At 35.0% G+C, this 22,377-nt stretch overlaps 2 protein-coding genes across 2 annotated transcripts; both read right to left on the reverse strand.

Moving 5' to 3' along the window:
* Positions 1–579: 579 nt before the first annotated feature.
* On the reverse strand, positions 580–12,116 carry lad1 (ladinin). The gene is made up of 14 exons (XM_059526994.1): positions 11,961–12,116; positions 10,952–11,077; positions 9,605–9,905; positions 6,239–6,318; positions 5,922–6,090; positions 4,937–5,023; positions 4,593–4,636; positions 3,436–3,478; positions 3,301–3,344; positions 3,150–3,216; positions 2,191–2,319; positions 2,002–2,115; positions 1,491–1,599; positions 580–1,208 (listed from the first exon to the last, which is right to left on the reverse strand). The coding sequence occupies exons 1-13, from the start codon at positions 11,996–11,998 to the stop codon at positions 1,528–1,530; spliced, it is 1,314 nt and encodes a 437-aa protein (XP_059382977.1). The 5' UTR covers positions 11,999–12,116; the 3' UTR covers positions 580–1,208; positions 1,491–1,527.
* A 1,515-nt stretch (positions 12,117–13,631) lies between these two features.
* On the reverse strand, positions 13,632–22,155 carry tnni1a (troponin I type 1a (skeletal, slow)). The gene is made up of 7 exons (XM_059527290.1): positions 21,979–22,155; positions 21,179–21,200; positions 20,950–20,991; positions 19,225–19,356; positions 18,734–18,823; positions 17,200–17,376; positions 13,632–14,314 (listed from the first exon to the last, which is right to left on the reverse strand). Exons 3-7 carry the CDS (start codon positions 20,956–20,958, stop codon positions 14,210–14,212), a joined length of 513 nt encoding a protein of 170 aa, XP_059383273.1. The 5' UTR covers positions 20,959–20,991; positions 21,179–21,200; positions 21,979–22,155; the 3' UTR covers positions 13,632–14,209.
* Positions 22,156–22,377: the final 222 nt, after the last annotated feature.

Below are 22,377 nucleotides of genomic sequence, written 5' to 3' on the forward strand. Positions count from 1 at the left end.
AGGTGCATAGTGTAAGTGTTACAATGTGTTAACTGCGCAATGAGATTGTACAATGCATTATAAGGTGTTTTATATGCATTATACATTAAGGCTTTAAGTGTTACCGATATATTTCTCATTTTCATAAAGTCATGTAACTTCAAGCCTCCATCATTTAAGCATTGTTATTTATTATATAATATTTATTATATAACATTAAAAAAAATTTTCTTCTAGCATATCACCGAAAATATAAGACAACATAACAACATAGTATTAATAATTGATTTTTTATAAATTCATTTAAAAATATGAAATTATAATGCTAATATAATTCAAATATGTCATTACATAAAACGTGACAGATAATTTAACCACTGATAATTAACCACTGATTATAATATAATTAGATTTGCTGGTCATTTTAAATGTTGTTGTTATTAATACAATTTTATTTATTTTTATTATGATTATCATTTCCTATATTATTATTATTATTATATTTCCTATTCTTACAAATTCAGATCATAAGCCTGCAAAAACATGAGACAACATAATCACTAGTAAAAAAAAAAAGTTTATTAATCTACAGCATAACCCTTCCGGGCTGAAGAGATAATTACATGACAGGTCGGTTAGCAAAAAAGGAAAGCTAAGCTTGAATAGGAATGGATTGAAGTCAGCAAAGGGCTTGATAGGGCACATTTCTCCATAGATTACGTCTGAATTACGTCTCCTTATGATGACTTTAGTCTCCGGCAGGTTAAAACAACAGCAGCGAGAGCATAGGTCAGCTTCAGCGCACGATTCCAGCTTCATTACAAATGAATCATTGAGCTTACTATCAGCAGGTTCATTGAAACAGACATTCATGATATTACAGTTGTACCTTGGACTGTTATCAGTTATGGCTCAGGTCATAGATTACTTATCAACAGCACAAATATCAAGCTACAAGGAACAGGAGTGTCTGGCACAGACACAAAGAAGCTGTATTCCTGCTGTCAGATAAAGCCTGGGATGTTCAGTTTATAATACAGTCCTGTTGCATTCCCCAATCCATTAGTACACGCATTCACAACCAATAACATAAGCCTTCAATTTACCCAAATAATGCAGATCAGTACTATGCCTTAAAAGTGCTGAGGAATTAGCCAACGTAAAGAAGCAGAAGGAAAAGGAGTTTAGAGACAATCCTTGGCACTGAGTGTCTGAAAGAGTCGATCACGCTTCCTTCAAAATCTGCAGAGACACATGATCAAATGAATCTCATTAAACCTGTAATGCAGAAAGAAAGAAAACACCTGGATACAGTGATTTGTTCAAATTAAAGTGTAGCTACATTATTTGAATTACAACAATTGTTACTGATGTATAATGAAACATTACTATTACAGAAAACATTTTTGTTAGTACATTAATGACAATGCGGTACGCTTAACTGAACATAAAACGTATGTTCAGTGCAAATAAATGCGTATCTATTTTTCTTTGCTTTTTTTTTTTGAGACAAACGATCTGCTCACTTTGTCTTTATCCATGAGTGAGTCACTTGTGGTCCTGGTCTTGTCCTCTTTCAAACAAACTTTTCTTACTGGAGATGCTCACATGTCTCAGATCCTGAGCATAAACAAATGACTTATGAGAGAAAACATAAAGCCTTTAACTCATTCAAGTCAAGTCAGGCGAGAATCTTCCACATTACAAAGATAAATGGAAAAGGTTATGTGTCATTACCTAGACTGATTACATGAATCATGGCTCAAACCTGTCATTTCATTGGTGCACATAATTACTCCAGATTCACCACATACATGACAAATATTTGTGTGATGACTAACGAGGTCAGATGAGTGAACGAAACAGACTCAGTGCAAAGGGAAATACTGCCACCAAGCCGAAGCCTGGAGAAAACCAGTGAAATCATCAGAAGGTTCACACCACATCTTCCCAGTGTGTACCATCTCATCATCTCCTTATAATAAAATAAAATAAAGTATGCCTCCATAATGCAGCACTTACCAAAGGACTATGAGATGATGACAATGATGGTGATGATGATGACACAGTAAATGTTTTCTTCTGGACCCAGCGATTAATTCGATCAGAGATTCCCGAAGAAAAGCTGCGAAACTCCTGAAACAAAGTAAATGTTCTTAACAAATGATTGAAAGGTCAGTTCAGATGAGCTAAAACAGGGAAATAAATCACCTGTCTGGAGAACACATGGCTTCTGTCGGATCCCTCCTGTTCTTTCTCAAACAGCTCCCTCTTTCTTGACACCTCATCCGCTAAACACACAGTCTGGTGCACCACTGGGGTTTTGGAGATTTCCCATTTCTAAAAGTTGAAAAGAGCAACACAATTCTTACATTCAGCAATATCTGCCGCTGTTCCCAAAAAGCTTTCGACAGCTGCTTATCCTGATACACAACTTGATATTAGTTTGATATTAATTTTATCGACTGCAACCATATTAGCAGCATTTTGAGACCAATCGATGAAGTTTAAAACCTTTACATAGAATTAAATAAAGTGGCATTCAGACATATTATGAGCAACTTTTCAGCTAGGTTTTATAATTGTAAATTTAACATTTTTTAAGAACAAGTAAAGAAAATATAAAGAATAAACTGAATGAGATATGTCAATGTGGTCTCTAAATGTAAATGTCTTGCATTAACAAAGTAGATCTCAGAAAACGAATGCTGTTCTACCCCTGTATTTTGTCTTGTTTTCCAGTAAAAGTGTCCAAACATTATTAAATCAAGATATATTTACTGGAGACTCAAAATGACAAAAGACATGCTTATGTGAAACTGATCAAACAGACGAAAGTCGGACATCTGTCAGTGGGAACAGAAGAATCTGCTTAATTCCTGATATCTGTCCAGATACTTGGCAGATTTTTGTTCTTGTTTTAAGCACATTTAATTTTGTTCAGTTATTCAGAAAACATGACTTCATATCTTCAATTTGCCTGTGAAGTGTAAAAATCAAATCTTGACTTAAGAATGTTTAAATATTTGTATTGGAAAAAATATGCAATTTTTTTTGCAGTGCATGTAACAGTTCTCAAAAAATATATATATCATTTTTATCTTTGATGCATTTTTAAAAAATGCAGGATGTGGAGAAGTGTCAAGTTTTTAGTCATTTCGGATTCAAACCTGTGAGGCTTGAGCCAGTCGTTCCATTTTCTCCTGAATGGAGCGAGACGATAACCTCTGTCGGGAGCTTGAGGAACAGCACAGACAGCAGTTAATTCAACACACACTCATTTACTGCTGCTCAAACAGAAACTAATAGAGACACACTCACTTTCTCTGAAACGGCGTCTGCTGCTCCTCCTCCTGTTTGGGGCTCTATGGACCAGAACATCAACAATAAGCTTGAGAGTTCATATTGAGACCGGACTGAAGGTGTTTAAAGTTGATTTGTCTTTAATAGCTTTACCTTATTGGATTCAAAGGTCTTCGCTGCAATCCGCACACTTGCACTGTGGACGAGATTGGATGTTCATAAGAGAGACGGAAATGCAGATTGTAGTAACTCATCACTGTATAAGCTTATTTACATCAGTTTTGAAATAATCAGTGTCATTGATTGATTATTTCAGTTGTATATCTGATATTGTGGTCAGGTAATAAGGTTGTGTGTATTAATCAATGCAATAATTTACAAACTAACAATGAGCAATACTTCTACAACATGTATTGATGTCTTGTAATGTATACTAATATTTTTTTAAGAAACATTGTACATGTGCTAACAATGAACAATAATGTTTTTAACTAACATTAATCATTTATGTAAAAGATAAGACAGTGTTACCATATTCAGAAAATAATCATGTTCTCTTCAGGAACATGGAACATAAAAAAACTAAACTAAAAGAGAATATTTTATAAAGATGTAATGCAACTGATAGCCCATTGTTAAATTTAAGTTGTGAACAATTGAGTAAAATTAAAGTGCATGTCAATTACAATTAAATGAAATGTATTATAGTTTAAATTTATATTAAATGCAGTTAACTGAACTTTAAAGGGCTTTTTATAAACTCACTTGAGTAGGACTTAAGTATTATAAGTAAATATACTTTAATGTAATTTTCTATTGAAACTTGTATGTTATGTATTTAAATATTTTGCACATTTGTAATGCCAAAGTTGCAATGTCAAAGATTTAAAATATACTACCTTCTCTATTAACTAGATTTAAAATGTAATCTTGAATTAAGACACTACAGTTGAAATTAAAATCAAGTACTTTACATGTGCTTTAGTATGTTAGTCGACATATAAATGTACTTCTTTAAAGGAAAAATAAAAATTAAAACAATGATTTGAATTGTATTTAACGTAAATCTTTTACACATTATATTACAAAGTGCACTTTTTAAAAATGTACTTAAGTGTGTTAAGAAACAGTCATGAAATATTTCATGAATATTGTATTATTATCTGCAAGTACAGGTTTTTTTTATTTGAAGTACAAGTGCACATTTTTTACAGTTAAGCACACTTATTTTTCACAAAAGTAGTACTTAATTAAGCAAAAATTTCACATGCACTTTTCATTTATTTATTTGTGTGTGTGTGGATCAGTACCTTCTCTGTAGCGGCATGTTTTTTTCCTCCTTCTTCTTCATCATCTGAAATGGATAATGACACTGAGGCACAAAGCAGTACTGTCTGTCTGTGTCTGTGTCTGTGTGTGTGTGTGTTGAGTTAGTCAAATATTTAACAAATGAGTTCTGACAGAACATGGCATAAATAATAAAAGCTGTATGTGACGTAGCACTTGAAGGTTATTGACACAAGCAAATTTGACAGTTTAGTGGCTTGCTGTACTGTCCACATGAAATGCAAATGTTGACACTGTGTTATATAACATATTGACTCTCATACTTAATTTGCTCAGATGTATTTATGCATTCAAACGAGAGCTTTACCCTGAAGGACACCGTTCTGGAGCTCTGCCGTGTGAACGCAGGTTTTGCAGCTGGTTCGAAACTGCTCGGTGACCCATTTTCATGTCTCTGTGCACACATGCAAATAAAATAAGGCCGTAAGAGGAGAAACTGTAAGATAATGCATAATGAATTACACAAGTATAATCAGTCAATAAATGATGAAGCCTGGTTTAGATCTCTAGAAGTAACTCAAATTATTCAGCTGCAGAATGTGGCTCCAGTAAAGAACAGAAGTCTGTGTACAGAATGGGATCCAATGCATTGCTTACATTGTAATTATTTCTGAGATTTACTAGTAATTTCTGTAAAGTCAATCTTTCCTTTTATTCCCCAGTGTACACTGTAAAACATTACTTCCACTTCATATTTCATGTTTAATTCAGCGTGTTACCTGCAGTTTATTTGAAACTTTTACTCAGGAATGCCTGATGATTTCAATAATTCAGTTCTACACATTTGTTTTCAGTGAAACATGGTTAAAATATGTTTGTAAAGTTGTAAGTGAAACAAAGATTACTCCTTTGTGTTTTATAAGGAAATTCTATTTCAGTCTTTCTACATTAAAATTGTATTTAATTCAATGCCGTTTTTTGTAATTAATTGTGAAAATTGTGTCAATGCAAATCCTACACCAACATTTTTTTTGTCTCCTTTATCCCCTTTATCATTTATAATCTGTGAAAATGTGTTTTTTTTTTTTGGCCACAATAAAACCAGTAAGTGTCATAGTGTCAATGTTCCTCTGGAGGGAGTTCTAACACCATTCTACTTTGGTACATTGGTAATATTATGCTATTCTTTGAAGTACTACATAAATGCCTTTGTATATATGCTTTTGACCTACAAATGTTGTAGTACAATGGAATGACTGCCATTGTACCATGGTATCACCATAGTACTTTCTGTAGGGAAACTATGCTAAACGAGACAGCAGTGCTGTTAGTTTCAGTCGTGGCAGTCTCACCTCTGCGTCTCCATTCGGTGTGGGGCTCATGGAGCCGGAGTGGGTGGAGCTGTGAGGTGACTCCGCCCTCGAGGACTGAGAGGGCGGAGACTTGGGGCTCAGAGGAGAAACCAGTCTGCTGGTTGCTGAGGGTGATGTGGGACTCTTATCAAAGGAGATGGAGAGAGAGCTGATCAAAGAGAACAACAGTAAGCAGGGCAACGATCGTACTTTCATTATCAAAGTGAGCAACTGCAAACAGATCAATGTCTCCAGTCACAGTGAGAGAAATAATGAAACACCAATTCAAATATTTGTAATGGGTACATTGTAAATACCTCACAAACTTTCTGGATGCTTTTGGCGGGGGTTGGGAGTTTGTTGATGTTGAATCTTGGTTCGTGCCTCCATTTTCTTGCTATAAAAAGACAAAACATGCCAATGAGTATGTAAATGAGCCATGTACTGTAGTATGATGTGCTGGTAGAAATGTGTTAACCGGTATGTTGCTAAACACCGTGGTATAGATACGCCAGTGTGCAGGATTGCTTTGTGATGGAAATGTGTCAAGATGAAGGACTTATTAAGTGGTCTTGTTGTTGGAAATTGTTCAGCATTTTGCGTCACTATAGGTGAACTCAGCTCAGTTATGTGTGGTCTGTTGTCTGGTGCTTGTTTTGAGCTCAGCTGTTAGATATAATAGGAAGTTGTTTTTGCACTGTTGCCAGACTTATCATTCATTCAGCATAATCTTATCTTTTGGTCTGCGTCCATCGGGTTCCAAATAAAAAGAGAAAATTATCAATGAGATTAAGAACAATTCTTTTGTATAGATATTTTATTGATTGGATTATGTAACAATTGGCATTATGACAAGGTTATTTAATACATACAAAACTTTGACAATTGATTTACAAGGAAACACTAATAATATTCTGATAGAGGTTTGGGGTCAGAAAACACTGTAAAAATGCTAAAACTGTAAAATATAAATAAGATTGGAAAATAACCGTTTTCTATTTTAATATGTTAAAATGTAATTTATTCCTGAATTTTAAGCATCATTACAGTCTAATATCCTGATTTGCCGCAACAGTGATATTTTTAAGGATTCTTTGATGAATGGAAAGTTTAAATAAGCAGCATTTATATGAATAGAGATCTTAACATTATATTTATTATATATGATCATGTATTGTATTATGATTATATTACTATATTGTCTTTACTGTTACTTTTGATCAATTTAATGCACCCTTGCTCAGTAAAATGAATCAAACCTGTGAACTTTAGTGTACACCACTACTTTTGTACTGTGATATAAGATTTTAGTCACATCACCAACCTTTAGGAAAATCTTTAGGAAATTGCATGTTTAAATTGAAATTGGGTCACTTTTGATTTAAGATCACTACCATCTTTTGAATTATTGTCTGACATAATGTAAATGTGCAGTTTATGCTTTGATTATACATAAGCAGACAATTAACACAAACTACAGATTCATAGTTAGAGTGAAATACTGCAGTTTCATTAAAAGGGGCATTTTAATACATCGAATTAGTTCCTTTAACAGTATTTCAGCATCGCTGTGTATTTAGTTACAGGTTGCACACTGTTTTTAAAGCTTTCACAGAAGTGACGGCACACTTCAGAAGTGGGTCAAATGACTTCATGTTCTCATGTCAGGGCCCTGTAGGTGTGTGTGAGAAACACTGGGCCTCCCGCAGCTCTTTCTCTTAATCCTGTAGATGATTAATTACACATTCTACACAGCTTCACAGCAAGCAGATGACCTCTGACCCCTAGCCACATGATGAAACCTGTCAGATATACACTACGCACAACTGACAATAGAGATATCAGAGAGAAGAGGATTTTATAATTAACAATTGCAAAACAATTTCATTTAAACTAAGAGAACATGTCTAAGAATGACAAAAACAACATGACACTGCCGTCTACCTTCAGTACAACCTAACCATGTCACTACTGTATATAGCACCTAATGAGTAATGCTACAATGTCATTTGCAACATTAATGTTCCCCTGCTGTGAGAACTGATGCATAACCCTATCAAAAAACAAGATCCCAGCCTTTGCAAAGAATATGCCATGCCAAAACATACAAAGGTTTAAATTGGTTTATTTAAAGAAGTTACTCATAATTGCTCTTAATGGCAAACCATACCAAGCCCAGCAGTGCAACCATAACTGATGTGTGCGTTGATTCCAGGAGAGTCTGACGTAAACGTGATGTTAAGCCCACAGCGATATGCCAATAAACAGAAAAATTACAAAGCAAATGCAGATTGTGGATGAAATAGTCTACCTTAGATTCTGTAGTTTATTACATATAATAATTTATCTTGAATATTAACTTTTTATAGAGACTTTTTCTCTCCCTTAAAACAAGATTTGGAAGTGGGAAGTGGGAGATGTCTTTAGGTCTTACATGACTGTCAATGCCATGCTGAAGAACCATCTCTAAGCATGTTCTGCAAGACCATTAAACATATTTTACTGGACTGTTTTAAAGGTGATTTACTTTTTATGAAGTACACTTAGTAATATTTTACCAGAAAAGATTTTAGAACTTATAATATATTAATATATTTTAACTGCTGTATTTCTCGTTTTGATTTGTTTTGATTTATTTATTTATTTGTTTTTTGTTTTTATGTTTTAACTCTTGTTTATGGAACTCTTGTATTATTGCCATGAAGATGCTGGCATTTCAATGAAATAAATAACTACTACTACTACTAAAAGAAAAAAAGGGGGAAAAATACATCATTTATTGATGAAGCAGGTAGATTTTGGTACTGATATTGGGGGAACATAGCTCTAATACAGGGCAAACATCAAAAGGAGCCTTAAGATGATTAAAATAAGAGAAAAAAGTTAATATAACTAGAAATAAAAATGTTTCTTTAATTCTCCTCATTTTTTTTCTTTATGGAAAACCTGAATTAATAATGTAGTCTAAAAAAACAACAAAACAACAACAAAAAAAACCTAAACCTCCATGTGAAGTTTTACAACCAATATACATTTTTCTAGTTATGCCAAGATCTAAAATATCTTCTTAGGTACTGTAAAAGGTGTGAGTAAAGCCAAGTAAATCAGCTGGAAAATGCTGTTCAGTTAGAAAATGCAGTCAGTTTATTGGTTAAACAGAGTGAAAAGAGCATGTAACTTTAAACTTTTGAAATTCTGTTATTTAATTTACAGAAACTAGGAGTGTCTGGTTTTCAAGTATTTTTATGGATCAGTGTTTCCCAATCTTGATCCTGGAGACACCCCAGCAGTACACAGTTTGGATGTCTCTCTCATCTGACCCATCCATTACATGCATTGGAGTCTCTACCAATAAGATGATGAGTTGATTCCAGTGTGTTTTTATTAGGATGAGTCTGAAAATGTGTAGTGTTGGGGTGTTTCCAGGAACAGTGTTGGGAAATATTGGTGTGGAAACTGAAGTCTTGAAGGTTGAGAACCACTTCTCTATTATAAATTGGCCAGTTGGCCACAGCTATCGGCTGATGGCAATATAACAGTCTGTTGCCTGCTTGAAGCTGACCCATGACTCCTTAGAATGCTAAGTTGTCAGCTCTGTAGGTTTTAGACCACCTCTGCTTCCTCTAAAAGCATCACAACACTGTAGAAGAACTACTGTACATTGAGAATCCATGTCTTCCTACCTTGTGGTGTGTCTCTGAGTCTCTGGAGTTGGTGGGAGGTTCTGGTGAGATGAAGGTCTCCACGCAGCGCTGAATGTTCTTGAAGAATTCCTCGTCCTGCTCTTCCCCCAGCAGCTCCACACGGGGCTCCGCATCCGGGCCGGTCTCTTTGCCCCCATCATCTTCCTCCTTATTCTTCCTCAGGGTTTCAACGTGCCTCATCCTCCTCCGTTCATCACGGACTCGCAACATCTCCACAAAGTCCATCTGCAGCTGGGCCAGACCTCCACCGGAGTCGCCAGCATCAGCAGGCCCGCTAACACTGGAGACGTTACAGTAGTGTGTTTAGCATGTTGTCATGTCATGTTAGCGTTTGAAGATTCATTTCCATGCATTCTTACTGGGTTTAAGTCTTTAAGTGGTTAAAATCTTGTGAAAAATATGTAAACGTGCAAAATATGTGCAAGCTGGATATACTGATTTGGACACTTGTGTGTTTATTGAAAAGAAATGAAAATGTATTATAGTTTAAAGTTAAATTAAATGCAATTACCTGTTTTTAAAAGTGAAATATTTGAACCACTTAAGTACAACTTAAGTACATCTCTATATATGTAATTTCATAATTGCTTCTATTTACTGCTGAATGTACTGACATTTATGGTAAAATACTTTAATGCCATTTCTGTTTAATCTTGCAAGTAATTTATTTCAATATATTATATTCAATATAATATATAATAATTTGTACATTAATAATGATATACTTTAAGATTTAAGGTAGACTAGAGGTGCACATTCAATACAAATTAAGCACACTTTTTTTTCCACAAAGGGGATGCAGACTTTTTTTTTTTTTTTGTATATAGAGAGATATCTTTTTTCCACACAGATTTTATCTATTTTTTCCAAATATTATTGTTTTTCTTGTGGGGGTCAGGATTCAGTCTTTGTATTCTGATGGAATCATCACTCATTTATGGCACTTAAGAGACATTGTGGTAAATCACATGAAACTCTAGTAAATTTATTTCTCAGAAAAAAAAATAGTTTGGGGCAGTGTCCACATATCGTATTATGAGACCAAATTATAACATTACATGTAGATCATATTCATATTCACTTTTATGATACCATAAACCTTTATCTAAAGCTCTCTGAAGCACTCATCCTTATGTTCTGTAAGGTCAATTGCTTCACGCAAATGCTTAGCACAAAATTTGCATTGAATTTGATATATATCACTGAGTTCTAAAGCCAATTACAGCTCTTAAGCCATTTGAAGAGGGAAGGGAAAGCATAAATACACCATTAATGTAGTCTGAAGTTGGGTTTTCTCTGTAATTTTGTCCTTTTTTGTTCTCGCACCTACTGGTTTGTGGTTTGGTCTCTTCAGTGGGACTTTCATCTGTGTCTGCTGTAGACTCCCTTGTCTTCCTCCTCCTCTCTCTCTCCAACTCTTCCTCATCCTCCATAGTCCACTGTCGAGCCAGCCTCAAGATAAAAACATCACATTGATAATGCATATAAACATATATGGTTTCAGCATTCCAGTTTCCTGTGAACACTGATTCCGGTTGATTCATAGAAAGGTCGATTGTTTTATTCTACTGCATCCCCAAAATATATTTTTCCCCTAATTGCCTGAAAGATTAGAACTTTTGGACACAACCACTTTTGCCTTGAATTCAAACTTTTTATTGGACTGATTTAAAACTCTGTTCACAAACCTATCCTGTCAGTCTTTTTGAAAGTATAAGAAGATTCATTACGATCAAAGTTCTCGATGATATATCCCAGAGGTGGACTATTGTATTTCAGTTTGAAAACAGTGATTCATTGTGCATTAACTGGTTTTTCAAGCTCTGTTTTGGTTAAAGGATACTCAATGCCTTGAGTCTGATGGCGTGACATTACTTTCCATTTGAGTGCATTACAGTATCAAAATATTCACAACCCGCACCACAAACTCAAACTGCACATCCATTCCAGACTCAGTTACTTTCAGTTTTATTTCAGTCGTAAAGTTGTCATCCAAAAATGCACATGATGACGATTTTCAATTACAATACATTGGAAGTGTTGCCCTGGGTGCTATATTTCTGAAGCTCAAGTGCCTTCTTGGCTGCTTTGCTTATTTGGAAAGTCTTAAGGTTTGATTTTTTCGTTTACAGAAATTAGAGCTAGGGTAAAAAAGTAGAAACCCTAAAAAACAGTTTATTTCCAGTTATAGTTCTGATATTAGTTAACATGTCTATACGATAAGCATCTATAACGTCAGTATAAACACTGACACACCTGCGCTTCTGCAACCTGTTCATTAATCGCAAAACTATTAGCTAAACAAAATAAACGCTAAATGTACATTTATACTTACGTTGACAAAGCAGACCAGTTTTTCCGGCTAATAGACATGGTTAGTGTGTTGTGTTGTTGTGTTGAGCTCGGTTGGAGAGAGGTGTATGAAGTGTCGCTCTCTTCCCTGTGTCTTGTGTGCCACCTTTACCCCGCGCCCGCACCTTCACGAGCCGCGTCACATGACCACCAACATCACCTCCCGCCGCGCGCGCGCGCATCATACCTGTGCGCTATCAACACACTTGAGCAGCGCTACAGCGTGAGGTCGAAGAAGGAACACATCTGCATATCTCCAAACTTACAATATCAATGTACATAACTAAAAATGAGAGAGGTTGTTGGATTGGGTATGTAGAATATGTAAACAAACTGTAGAATGATAGTTAAGAAAAAAAAACTCAAAACATACATTGTTTTAGTTATGTGAAATGTCTAAAAGCTGGAAGCTAAAATAAATGTAAAAAAAATATATATGCTAAAAATTAACTAAATTATTAGGCTACTAGATCCCCCCTCCCTCACCCCAAATAAAAACAACAAAACTCGAAAAATATATTGTTTTAGTTATTTCAAAAAGCAAGAAGCAATATATATATATATTATAACTAAAATATATTGCATTTCTTTTTTAATCTATTCTACATTCTGTTCACCTTGAATATTGTAGGATACATAAAAAAACAAATAGCATTATATTTATCTTATATTTATTTTTATGTTAACATTGTTTAGTTATATGGAATGACAGAAAGCTAAAAGCAGAATATATCATTAAAATAAATATTCTATAATATATTATATTGTATTTTAATATTTTGTAACGTAGAATGTCAGGTGTCGGGTGACTCATTTACTTTAATCAATCTACTTTATCCACTTTAATAGATAGTCAGTGATTTCGTTTATAGACATTGATATCTTAGTTGTTTGTAATAGGAACTTTTTTTATGCTGTATTGACTCTAATCTAGTTCGGTCACATTATTTCGGGTGTAGACAGGGTGAAATGTGCTTGTTTTTAAAACAATGTTACATTTTGAAACACTGTCCTACCTAAATTCAATACACTAGAATACAACATTTTAAATGTAGTCAAGCATACAGGACATCACTTTATCTCATTATTCACAGTGGTATTTGCTTTAAAGTTCAGAATTCATTGAAGCTCGAAGGCTGGAGGTGTTTGCTTTATTCCCTGTGCCACACCTTTAAGAGACAGCTAGACCTGCTGTACTTTGACAAGATGAAAGACATAGTAGAATATCCAGTATACCAAATGTTTTGGTCTTAAAGGAAATAATAGGTAACTCCACTGGAATGACAAATCTGGTGGCATGTTTCCGCTATATTGTTTCATTTACAATTGCCTCTATATTCACTCATGCAAGTAGAGAAAAAAACAAAAACAAAAAACATTCCAAGTGAGCAATGTCACAATGCACTTCAACTGTTAAATGTTAAATTAGTACAACATGCATAAGTGGCCTGAACACCCCACCCAGATGCCAACACAGGGAAGACATATCCATTATGCAAATAAGGGTTGGAGTCCACTGTCTTCAGATGACAGTTCCCTAGTTAACGCTTCACTTCCTGACTGTGCTCTTTATCTCATCTATGCACGAGCTTATTCAATGGCAATTTAAACATTTGCATCAAATTAGTCTAAACAAAGAAACACAGCACATCTGTTTAAATTCTTCAGGCACTTTACTGTTATATAGCATGAAAAAAGACATTATCACACTATTCTAGCTGTGTTATTGTATACACTTTTTTGCAAGTACAATTACCAACATACAATTTGGATGAACTATATGTGCTTTTTATTTTCTATATTTAATTTCACCACTGCAAATCAGAATTATGAGCTTTCGTAAACAATAATTCACAGAAAACCATGCCAAACTGAGCATGGGAACCTTTTAGAAAGATTAAACATATATAACGAGTATTGTACATCAACAAAAATGTATCTTTGTTTATTCTCATAATACATTGGTACGCCCTTCCATTGACTCTTCCTAATAACTGAATATTGACATAATACAGTTAGTAATTATTTACTTATTGGCCACATGAAAGTTGCATAAAGATTTGCACCAATGCTGAGTAGTTGCAATGAATTACAATGATCATATCAACAACATCTGAAATAACAGTATATCTGGTATTTAATGGTATATTTAGTATGTAACTCTAAACCTAATCCTTTTTTTTTTTTTGCTGCCAAACAGTACATAGAGTGTTAACTTTACTAGACAAGGTTTCACTGGGTGGGGCCTTTTGCCGCATCAAACATTTTCTTTCTTCCCTCCATACCAGACATGGCCTCCACGTTCTTCCTCCAGTCACTGTCCTCAACTGGCCTCTTCTGCAGAAAGAGACAGAAGTGATACTACTAACTAGCTGTTTTAAACATGATTATATGATCAGCAAATTATAGAAATTCCATTAAATATCACCATACTGAATTTGGGTTTAGCCTTTTGGGTGATTCCACTTGAGTGAAAGATTTTCATAGAAAAACCATAGACAGTAAAAGAAATGGACACAGCGACCCCATTGGAACTCAATTGAAAGCCCATTTTTAGCATTTTTTAGCACTTCCGTTTCTGACGCACAGACTCAAACGAAGCATGATGACGTCAGCAACCTGTCTGACAGATGTAAATCTTCTAGTAGCTGTGCATGAAAACTGCCATCGTTAATCTTGCAGAGACGGCGAGCTTGAGCGGTGAGTTCTTTGGCGTGAGTGAGCAGGACTAAGTATTCTGATTAATTATTTTGTATAGTATTTTAAAATGTAACGCCAGGGCTTGTATCTATGGGCTTCTCTCTTGACGTCTCCCCGATTGCTTGCGAGCTTCTCCTCCTGTCTGTACGGTAATTTCTCTACTGTGCGACAGAGAGTCGAGTGGTTATAATGCAATCGTTAGCCTATTTTTACAAAAACTGTTTCTACGGGCCATAATGTAACATAGAAGGTAATGGAGCCCTTTATACATTGTCGTGTATCTTTAGAAATAAATAATGGACAAATGGAGTCTTTAAACGCCTCAGATGTAAAGTTATTCGCTGTCAAAGTGACGCCAAAATGAATGGGAGTCAATGGGATGCTAACGCAAGTGAAGTTCTGCTACAAGATGGCGGCACGCGGCCGACTTCAACTTCCCGCCTGAGAAAAACAGAATTGAGGTTCACTATTTCCCCTCCATATACAGATTTGTCCATCATTTACGAGATGGTAGGGGGCGCTATTACACATGTTCTGAAAGAGTACTGAATGTCTGGATCAAAACACAGTGAAGAAGAAGCAGAAACAAGCAATCGCTTTTGTTAGCAGATCTATATGTAAAATAACACGATCAACAAACATTAAACGGCATATAAATCAAAACTGCCTAACGTTACCGAATTAAATGTTGGCTCGGGAAGTGGTATAGGACTGTGTAAGCTTTGGAGGTGTTGATGAAAGAGATGTACTCCATCTATATTTTGATCATCTTTCTGAATCCCATCCATTTTTTTTTATTTTTTTTATGAAATCTACCCACATTCAAGTATTGATAAAAAAGAATGCATGAAGCTAGAATAAAACATAAAAACATAGAATAAAATGTTAAAGATATTCAACACTGCAAAATATGTTTGTTAAAATTATAAAAAATGCTGGAAACGTTTTTTTTTTAAATTCAGGCGAGGATAACTTTATGATATTTATTAGAGAAAAAGGGGCGCTATTACACACATACACAAAGAGTAATGAATGTCTAGATCAAAACAAAGTGAAGAAGAAGGAAGCAGTGCAGTTTCACCTGCACTGCTTCCTTCTTCTTCACTTTGTTTTGATCTAGACATTCATTACTCTTTGTGTATGTGTGTAATAGCGCCCCTTTTTCTAAAAAGCATCATTCTGCATTGAAGGTCATTCAAAAGAAGCCATGTATTCTGAGGCCAAATGTATTTAAAAGGTTTTAATAATCATAATAATATTATCAACAATTATAAATCAACAATTTACTTTTCGCTTGCAAGTTCCCGAAGTTCTGAGGATCTCGCTGTTCTTGGCACATTTTCAGACATTAACAATTAAGTGGATTGTTAGTTGCAATGAAGCAGAAGTTGCCACAGATCTGTTTTTGCATATTGTGATGGCTATTCAAGTGTAATGAATTGTGGAAAAGGAAAAAAATGTTGGGCGGGGACTTGGTTCTATGGATCATTGTTGATTTGATGTTGAGATATGGGCGTGGCACTCGAATGAACGCAGGTGAACGCAAGTTTTGATTTTGATTTAATGCAAAATTTAACTGGAGACTCGTCTAAGTGGACCATTGAATCAGTAAGTTGTTTGTTGACTCATGAACAACCCGAAATTTGTGGATGAATCATTCAGTGTGATTTGCAAACCGATTCAACATGTTCATAGAAAAGAATCAGCTCATTCACAAATTGGACATCTCTATGATGTGTAGGAGCTGAACTCTAAATTAAGTCTTTTATGTAATGTAGTGGATTAAAAGGTTCAGTATTATGCTTCGGACCATAGACAAGTAAAGTTCAAGTCAAAGGACAGATTCTTGAAAAAATGGTCAAATACTAGCCACTACTGGGTAGTTGCCACACTTGACTGATGCAGTTCAAACAGATTTAATTGAAAGTAATGTGGAACACCCATTTAATCTTCAGGTTGCACTACACTATCCAGGGTTTTTTCTCTATTTTTAGTGTTGCTTTTCATCAAATAAATACAATTAGAAAAGGCTATTTCAATTGAATTCAGCTACACATCCACACAAAAGCTTTTCTAGTGTACCATACTTCTGTTGTCCACTCTCGTGTCTGTCATACAACACCCAACCTGTATTATATTCAAGACAAACACTGAAAGTTGCTTTTAACTCCTCCGCTTCATATCCCATGAGCCTCTGCATCTCAAACAGCTGCTGCTGGTGATGTCAACCTTCTGTCTGAGCTCTGTTAAGCTCTGAATAGTCAGGGTACATTGTTTCTCTTCGTTGCCTATTGCTTGATCCACAAGTTTTCCAAGTGCGAGTCCAGATAGGAGGTTAGAAATATGAGTAATGTTTTCACTGGCATAACCTTGAGGGATCAACGGATTTCTCCCATTATCATTCCAGAATGTTTCTACTTGAGTAGTTTTGTTCTATGAGGTTTCTTTTGTATCGATATACCTGTTTGACATGGCTTGAATAGCTTGGTCATATAACTGTACGTGTTCACATGACGTTATACCTTCTCAGTATCCTCTTTCTTCACAGATTTGAGGTTGGCTCGTAGGTCCATTGAGACTTTGTGCTTTGAGCCTAGGAGAGATCGGAGGATGGCGTCTGCTGAAACCCTCACCCTCCTCAGGGTGGGCCGCTTGAACTTCCCCCTCAGGTCCAGAACCTTAATGTTCAGGTCTTTGACCTAGAAGATAAACAGTTGTTTGTTTAATTACTTAATTAAACATCTATAAGCATAAAGACACATTAAGGCTTTGTTCCAAAAGCTAGTGAGCTCACTACATAGATAGCATTCTCCTTCTACCTCATATTACACTTGTGAAAAGTTAATCTAAAAGGTAGGCAGCATCATACCTTCCAGGTTCAAAGTTAGCACTGCATTCCTGATTTTGAATAGTCCAACTTAAGTATTATAACATATAGGCGAAAAACAATAGGTGAAATAAAGAGTATTTCAGAGCTCATTATTCATCAAATAGTAGACGGATTCCTGAAGCGGCGCAACTCATGCCATAAATAGCTCCATCTGCCTATTTTAATGTGCATTTTCAAAAAAATGCTGAATAGAAATGGCAAGATAGACATAGATTGTAAAAAAAATATGTGCTCAACTGAGTCATGTACATTTTTTGTCCAATAATAAAACATGCTTAAATTACGATAGAAACACATTTACCGAATACATTATATATGAAAAATACCCCTCAGTGTCTTCTCCTACTGCAATAAATTAAAAATTTCTTACTGATATTTGGCACCAGTTTATCAGAAAGTGACGAATTGTTTTCTTCATCTCACTGGATGGAAACGGTGATTAATGTGCAAATGTTTAATGCAATATTCCAGTTTTGCGCGTAACTATGCAACTTTGGAGAGAAAAATATCTAGAGACAACATGATGAATGTAGTACATCTGGATTTAATTCATACTAGCACTGTAGTACTCAGTATGCAATTTTGGACACCGCTCATGAATTAGTTTTGGAGAAGGCAATCCTATAATGCACTGCAATAAACAAATCCATTCAAAACAGCAAACCAATCAGGAGAAATGTCAATTGTGAGCAAAATTCCTTTAAAAGTGAACAGTACATCTAAATATGTTTCATAATAATTAAAATGTACTATTTTAGTTAATCTTTTTGTGTACTTTTATGTAGGCTACTTTTTTAAGCTGATCAGAGTGCCATGTTTTTAGCTTAGCAACATGCTAATGCCAAACAGTATTGGAAACGTTTGGGAATTGATTCCCACGAATAGCACTGTTTGTACGACAGTTTGTATTACATTATTCCTAATTAGGTTCCATTTCAGTTCATATATTCCTTAAGAAGGCAGTTGCCTAAGCAGGGAGTAGACAGCAAGACAGCTCACACAGTATTGGAACAAAAGGTGGAAAATGTCTTCCACCTTTTCATGAAACCGCAGTTACTCAGAACTGCACACTAATATTAGAATCCTACAAATAGAGCAGATGAAGACAGCAAGTTGTGCCATTGTCCAGCAGGTTATTAAACTGTGGCTTATGTGGATTTTCATACCTCACGCTTATTCAGTAAGACTTTGGCTTCATTATCATAGCGCTCCTCATCCACCACATCAATCTTAGCATGAAGCTCTTGACAGAGTTCCTAAAAGAGACAGAAATGTTAATCAATCCTTTTTGATGTGAATGTCTATTATATTACACAGGGTGCCTACTGACAACATTAAAGCTTAACCAAAAGGTCTTTTGTTATGAGAAACCAAATACCATTATGGCAATTTTCCTAGTTATCATTTTACCCAAACATACATCTCATAAAAATGCCCATGGTTGGCTTTTTACGTTGCAGTTAATCAAATTAAGACAGGCATGCATTGGCCAGGACATTTGCATTAGCCTTATGAAAGCTAATATGCAAATAAATAGGCAGTGGCACAAGCAGCAGTGATTGTACTATTAGATTTCAAGTCATGAGGATTTTGGTGTGGCACCAAATGAGCAAAACTGGAGGTGGAGTCTAGTCAAATTCATTTGAAGAAGACTTACCTGAAGCTCAGCGAATGACATGCCCTGTGTCTGCAGAGGAGGAACTTTCTCCATCAGATACCTCTGCTTCTCCTCCTCTTTATCCAACACCTCCTGATCCAGCTCCTCCTTGGCTTTGGCCACCATCAGACTCTGAAAACACACAACTGTATGCCAGTGGGACTGTTCCAGTATCCACACTTTTGGTGTTTGCTTTTGACCAAATGTTCAAGTTTACATATATGTAATACTGGACCTTAAGTGGCTGGAATATATTTGTAGCAATAGCCAAAAAATACATTGTATGGCACAAAATTATCGATTTTTCTTTTATGCCAAAAATCATTAGGACATCAAGTACAGATCATGTTCCATGAATATATTTTGTAAATTTGCTATTGTAAATATATCAACACTAAATTTTTGATTAGTAATATGCATTGCTAAGAATTCATTTGGACAACTTCAAAGGTGATTTTCTCAATATTTATATTTATTTATTTTGCACCCTCAGATTCCAGATTTTCAAATAGGTGTATCTCGGCCTAATATTGTCTGATCCTAATAAACCATACATCATGGGATGCTGATGATTTATAAATCTAAAATTGATCCTTAAGACTGGTTTTGTGGTCACTTATTGGTTTTCTACATGGGCTGGTCTTTTACATGGTTTTCTTTCTTTTTGCACTTCAAAATTGACTTATTATTGTGTTTTTAGTATCCCTATGTAACATCAGACACAAACATTTACTACCAAATTATATGTAATAGCCTTATTAATTTGATGAATGATGGGATACACTTAGCCTCAAATACCGCTGAAGTGGATGCAGTGTTCTTTAAGAGACTATTCTTTGTTATTAGTCTTGCACACTTACTTTCAAGACACCAAGGGTGCTTCTCAATTCTTATTTGTGCATCCTCGTTTCCTTTCCTCGTGTCTTAGCTCCACCTCTTCAGGATGCGAGGGAAGGACGCAAGGAAAAGACGTGAGGATGGAGGACTTGAATCAAGTGAAATGATTTATCCTCGCTCCCTTCAGAGTAACTTCAAAGTGTCATTAGCTGTGATTAAAGGGATCTGTCCTTATGTTGTTAAAGTCTGTTAATTAAGACATTCATAATAAATATTAATAAAGCAAGATGCCCTGTTTGAAATATATGACATGCATGGTTTATTTGAAGTGAAAAGGTAAAATATAAATTAAATTTATTACAACATATGTGAAGGGGAAGGAGAATTTATACGTGTGTCACACCTGTGTATCTTCGCTCATCGCTCCTCATGAAGCCTCCTCCCTCCTCGATCCTCGCCTCCTCGTGGTGCAATTAGAGAATTGAGATGTCCTTCAATATAGCTGTGCTCGATCGGTTTCCGGGTCATAGGATGGAGGACGGAGGGGCGAGGAGACCAGGAGGGATATTGAGAAGCACCCCAAGTGTAGATATTGGGACAGACCCAACATTTACACACATTTTTGCCATCTAGTGGTGTGTTATTGAATAAAATAAAATAAAATAAAATAAAATAAAATAAAATAAAATAAAATAAAATAAAATACTGTGGTTTATTGTTCTTATGAATTAGTGTTTTGAACAAACATTTTACTTCTAAGTATTAACATTTATATCATAACTCTTAAATCTTAAATAGTGCAGCTTGTTAAGGTGGCGAATAAATAAATAAAATAATAAATATGAAATTAAATGTTGAATTTAGAATTTAGATGAGCTGCAGACCAACCTTTAGCATAAGCTTTCTTGAGGCTGAGATCTTGGACTTCCTCTGGGCCAGAAATGTGAAGGTTATAACACAGTACATGTAGTACAGATGATCAAATAATCCAAGTTTTAGTTATTAGATGAAATAATGCATAACTTACCTCTTGCCTGAAAATACAGCATCAAATTTACATTACTATATAATGACAACTTATTACGAGATATTATTGGTCTTAAAGAGTCACACTTACCCTTGTTCAGGCATCTTGGCAACTAAAAGAGAGCAAAATCCTTTTATTCAGTGTTTTCCAGATGAATTTGACACATAAAATCAAATTTAACTCAGTACTCCCACTAAATGAATTCATGAATACATCAGGGCCTCATCTTGTCCTTCTCTGACCCACTTCACATTTCCTGAATATCTCTACTCAGTGACCGAAACGCCCCTCAAACAAAGTCATGAGTGATCCTACTGCTTTCTCAGCTGCATTAACACAAAGAGCAAGAATCTGGAGATGTCCGGTTCCACAAATAGAAAGAGCCAAAGCATTTGATGAAGGGTGGATTTTGGGGGGAAAAAAATTGTGAATGCTTGAGGTTGCAAGAAAATTGTCAATTACTCACAAATATCAACACAGAAGTAAAAAAATAAATAAATAATAAAAAAAGACAATAATGCAATATTTTATATAGTAGGGTATAATATATTATTATATAGTCCATCAATTCTCCAAACCGATTGTCTTATCAAAAATTATTATATTATATTATATTATATTATATTATATTATATTATATTATATTATATTATATTATATTATATTATATTATATTATATTATATTATATTATATTATATTATATTATATTATATTATATTATATTATATTATATTAAAACCCCATATAATTGCCTGAGCATTATGAAGGACTTTATTCATTATGAAAAGAAATGAACGGAAAACCGTTTAGATGTGGTTTATCATGAAATATATTATGTTTAAATGTCTATTGTGATCAGCAGATATTCCATCAGTAGAAGCATCTTACCTCACAGTGTGTTTGTATTGTGCTGTCCTCAAACTGATAATCGATAACAGAATAGAGATGTGCTCCCTTATTTAACCCCGAGCGTCTCTGTATCTCTAATCTGTCACTGGAGGATATTATTAGAGCACAGATCTTTCACTCTCTCTCTCCTTGTCTGTCCGTGTCTCACACATTAGGTTCATCTCATGGCTCCACGGCTCTTTACTATCTGTCTGTCAGCTGTGCCAGTGGACCATCACTGCTCTGGTTTATCTGCTCAGAGCTGATTCGTCTGCTATGCTGTGAAATGTCAATATACAGTGGCTCCAAAAAGTATTTGGACATGTAAGCCATTCTTAATGAGGGAATGTCATTGTATTAGATACAAAACATCAAAACAAATGCTGCTAAAGCTTTTTT

This window comes from Carassius carassius, chromosome 37 (genome assembly GCF_963082965.1).
Source record: "Carassius carassius chromosome 37, fCarCar2.1, whole genome shotgun sequence".
NCBI lineage: Eukaryota > Metazoa > Chordata > Actinopteri > Cypriniformes > Cyprinidae > Carassius > Carassius carassius.

Coding starts and splice junctions, on each gene's coding strand:
- lad1 (XM_059526994.1), bottom strand. CDS start 11,998: ATGTCTATTAGCCGGAAAAACTGGTCTGCTTTGTCAAC. Junction 9,906..10,951: donor ACCAAACCACAAACCAGTAG/GTGCGAGAACAA, acceptor TAACGTCTCCAG/TGTTAGCGGGCCTGCTGATG. Junction 4,637..4,936: donor CCAGAACGGTGTCCTTCAGG/GTAAAGCTCTCG, acceptor TATCCATTTCAG/ATGATGAAGAAGAAGGAGGA.
- tnni1a (XM_059527290.1), bottom strand. Junction 18,824..19,224: donor TGTCATTCGCTGAGCTTCAG/GTAAGTCTTCTT, acceptor TGTCTCTTTTAG/GAACTCTGTCAAGAGCTTCA. Junction 17,377..18,733: donor TCTTACTGAATAAGCGTGAG/GTATGAAAATCC, acceptor TTTATCTTCTAG/GTCAAAGACCTGAACATTAA.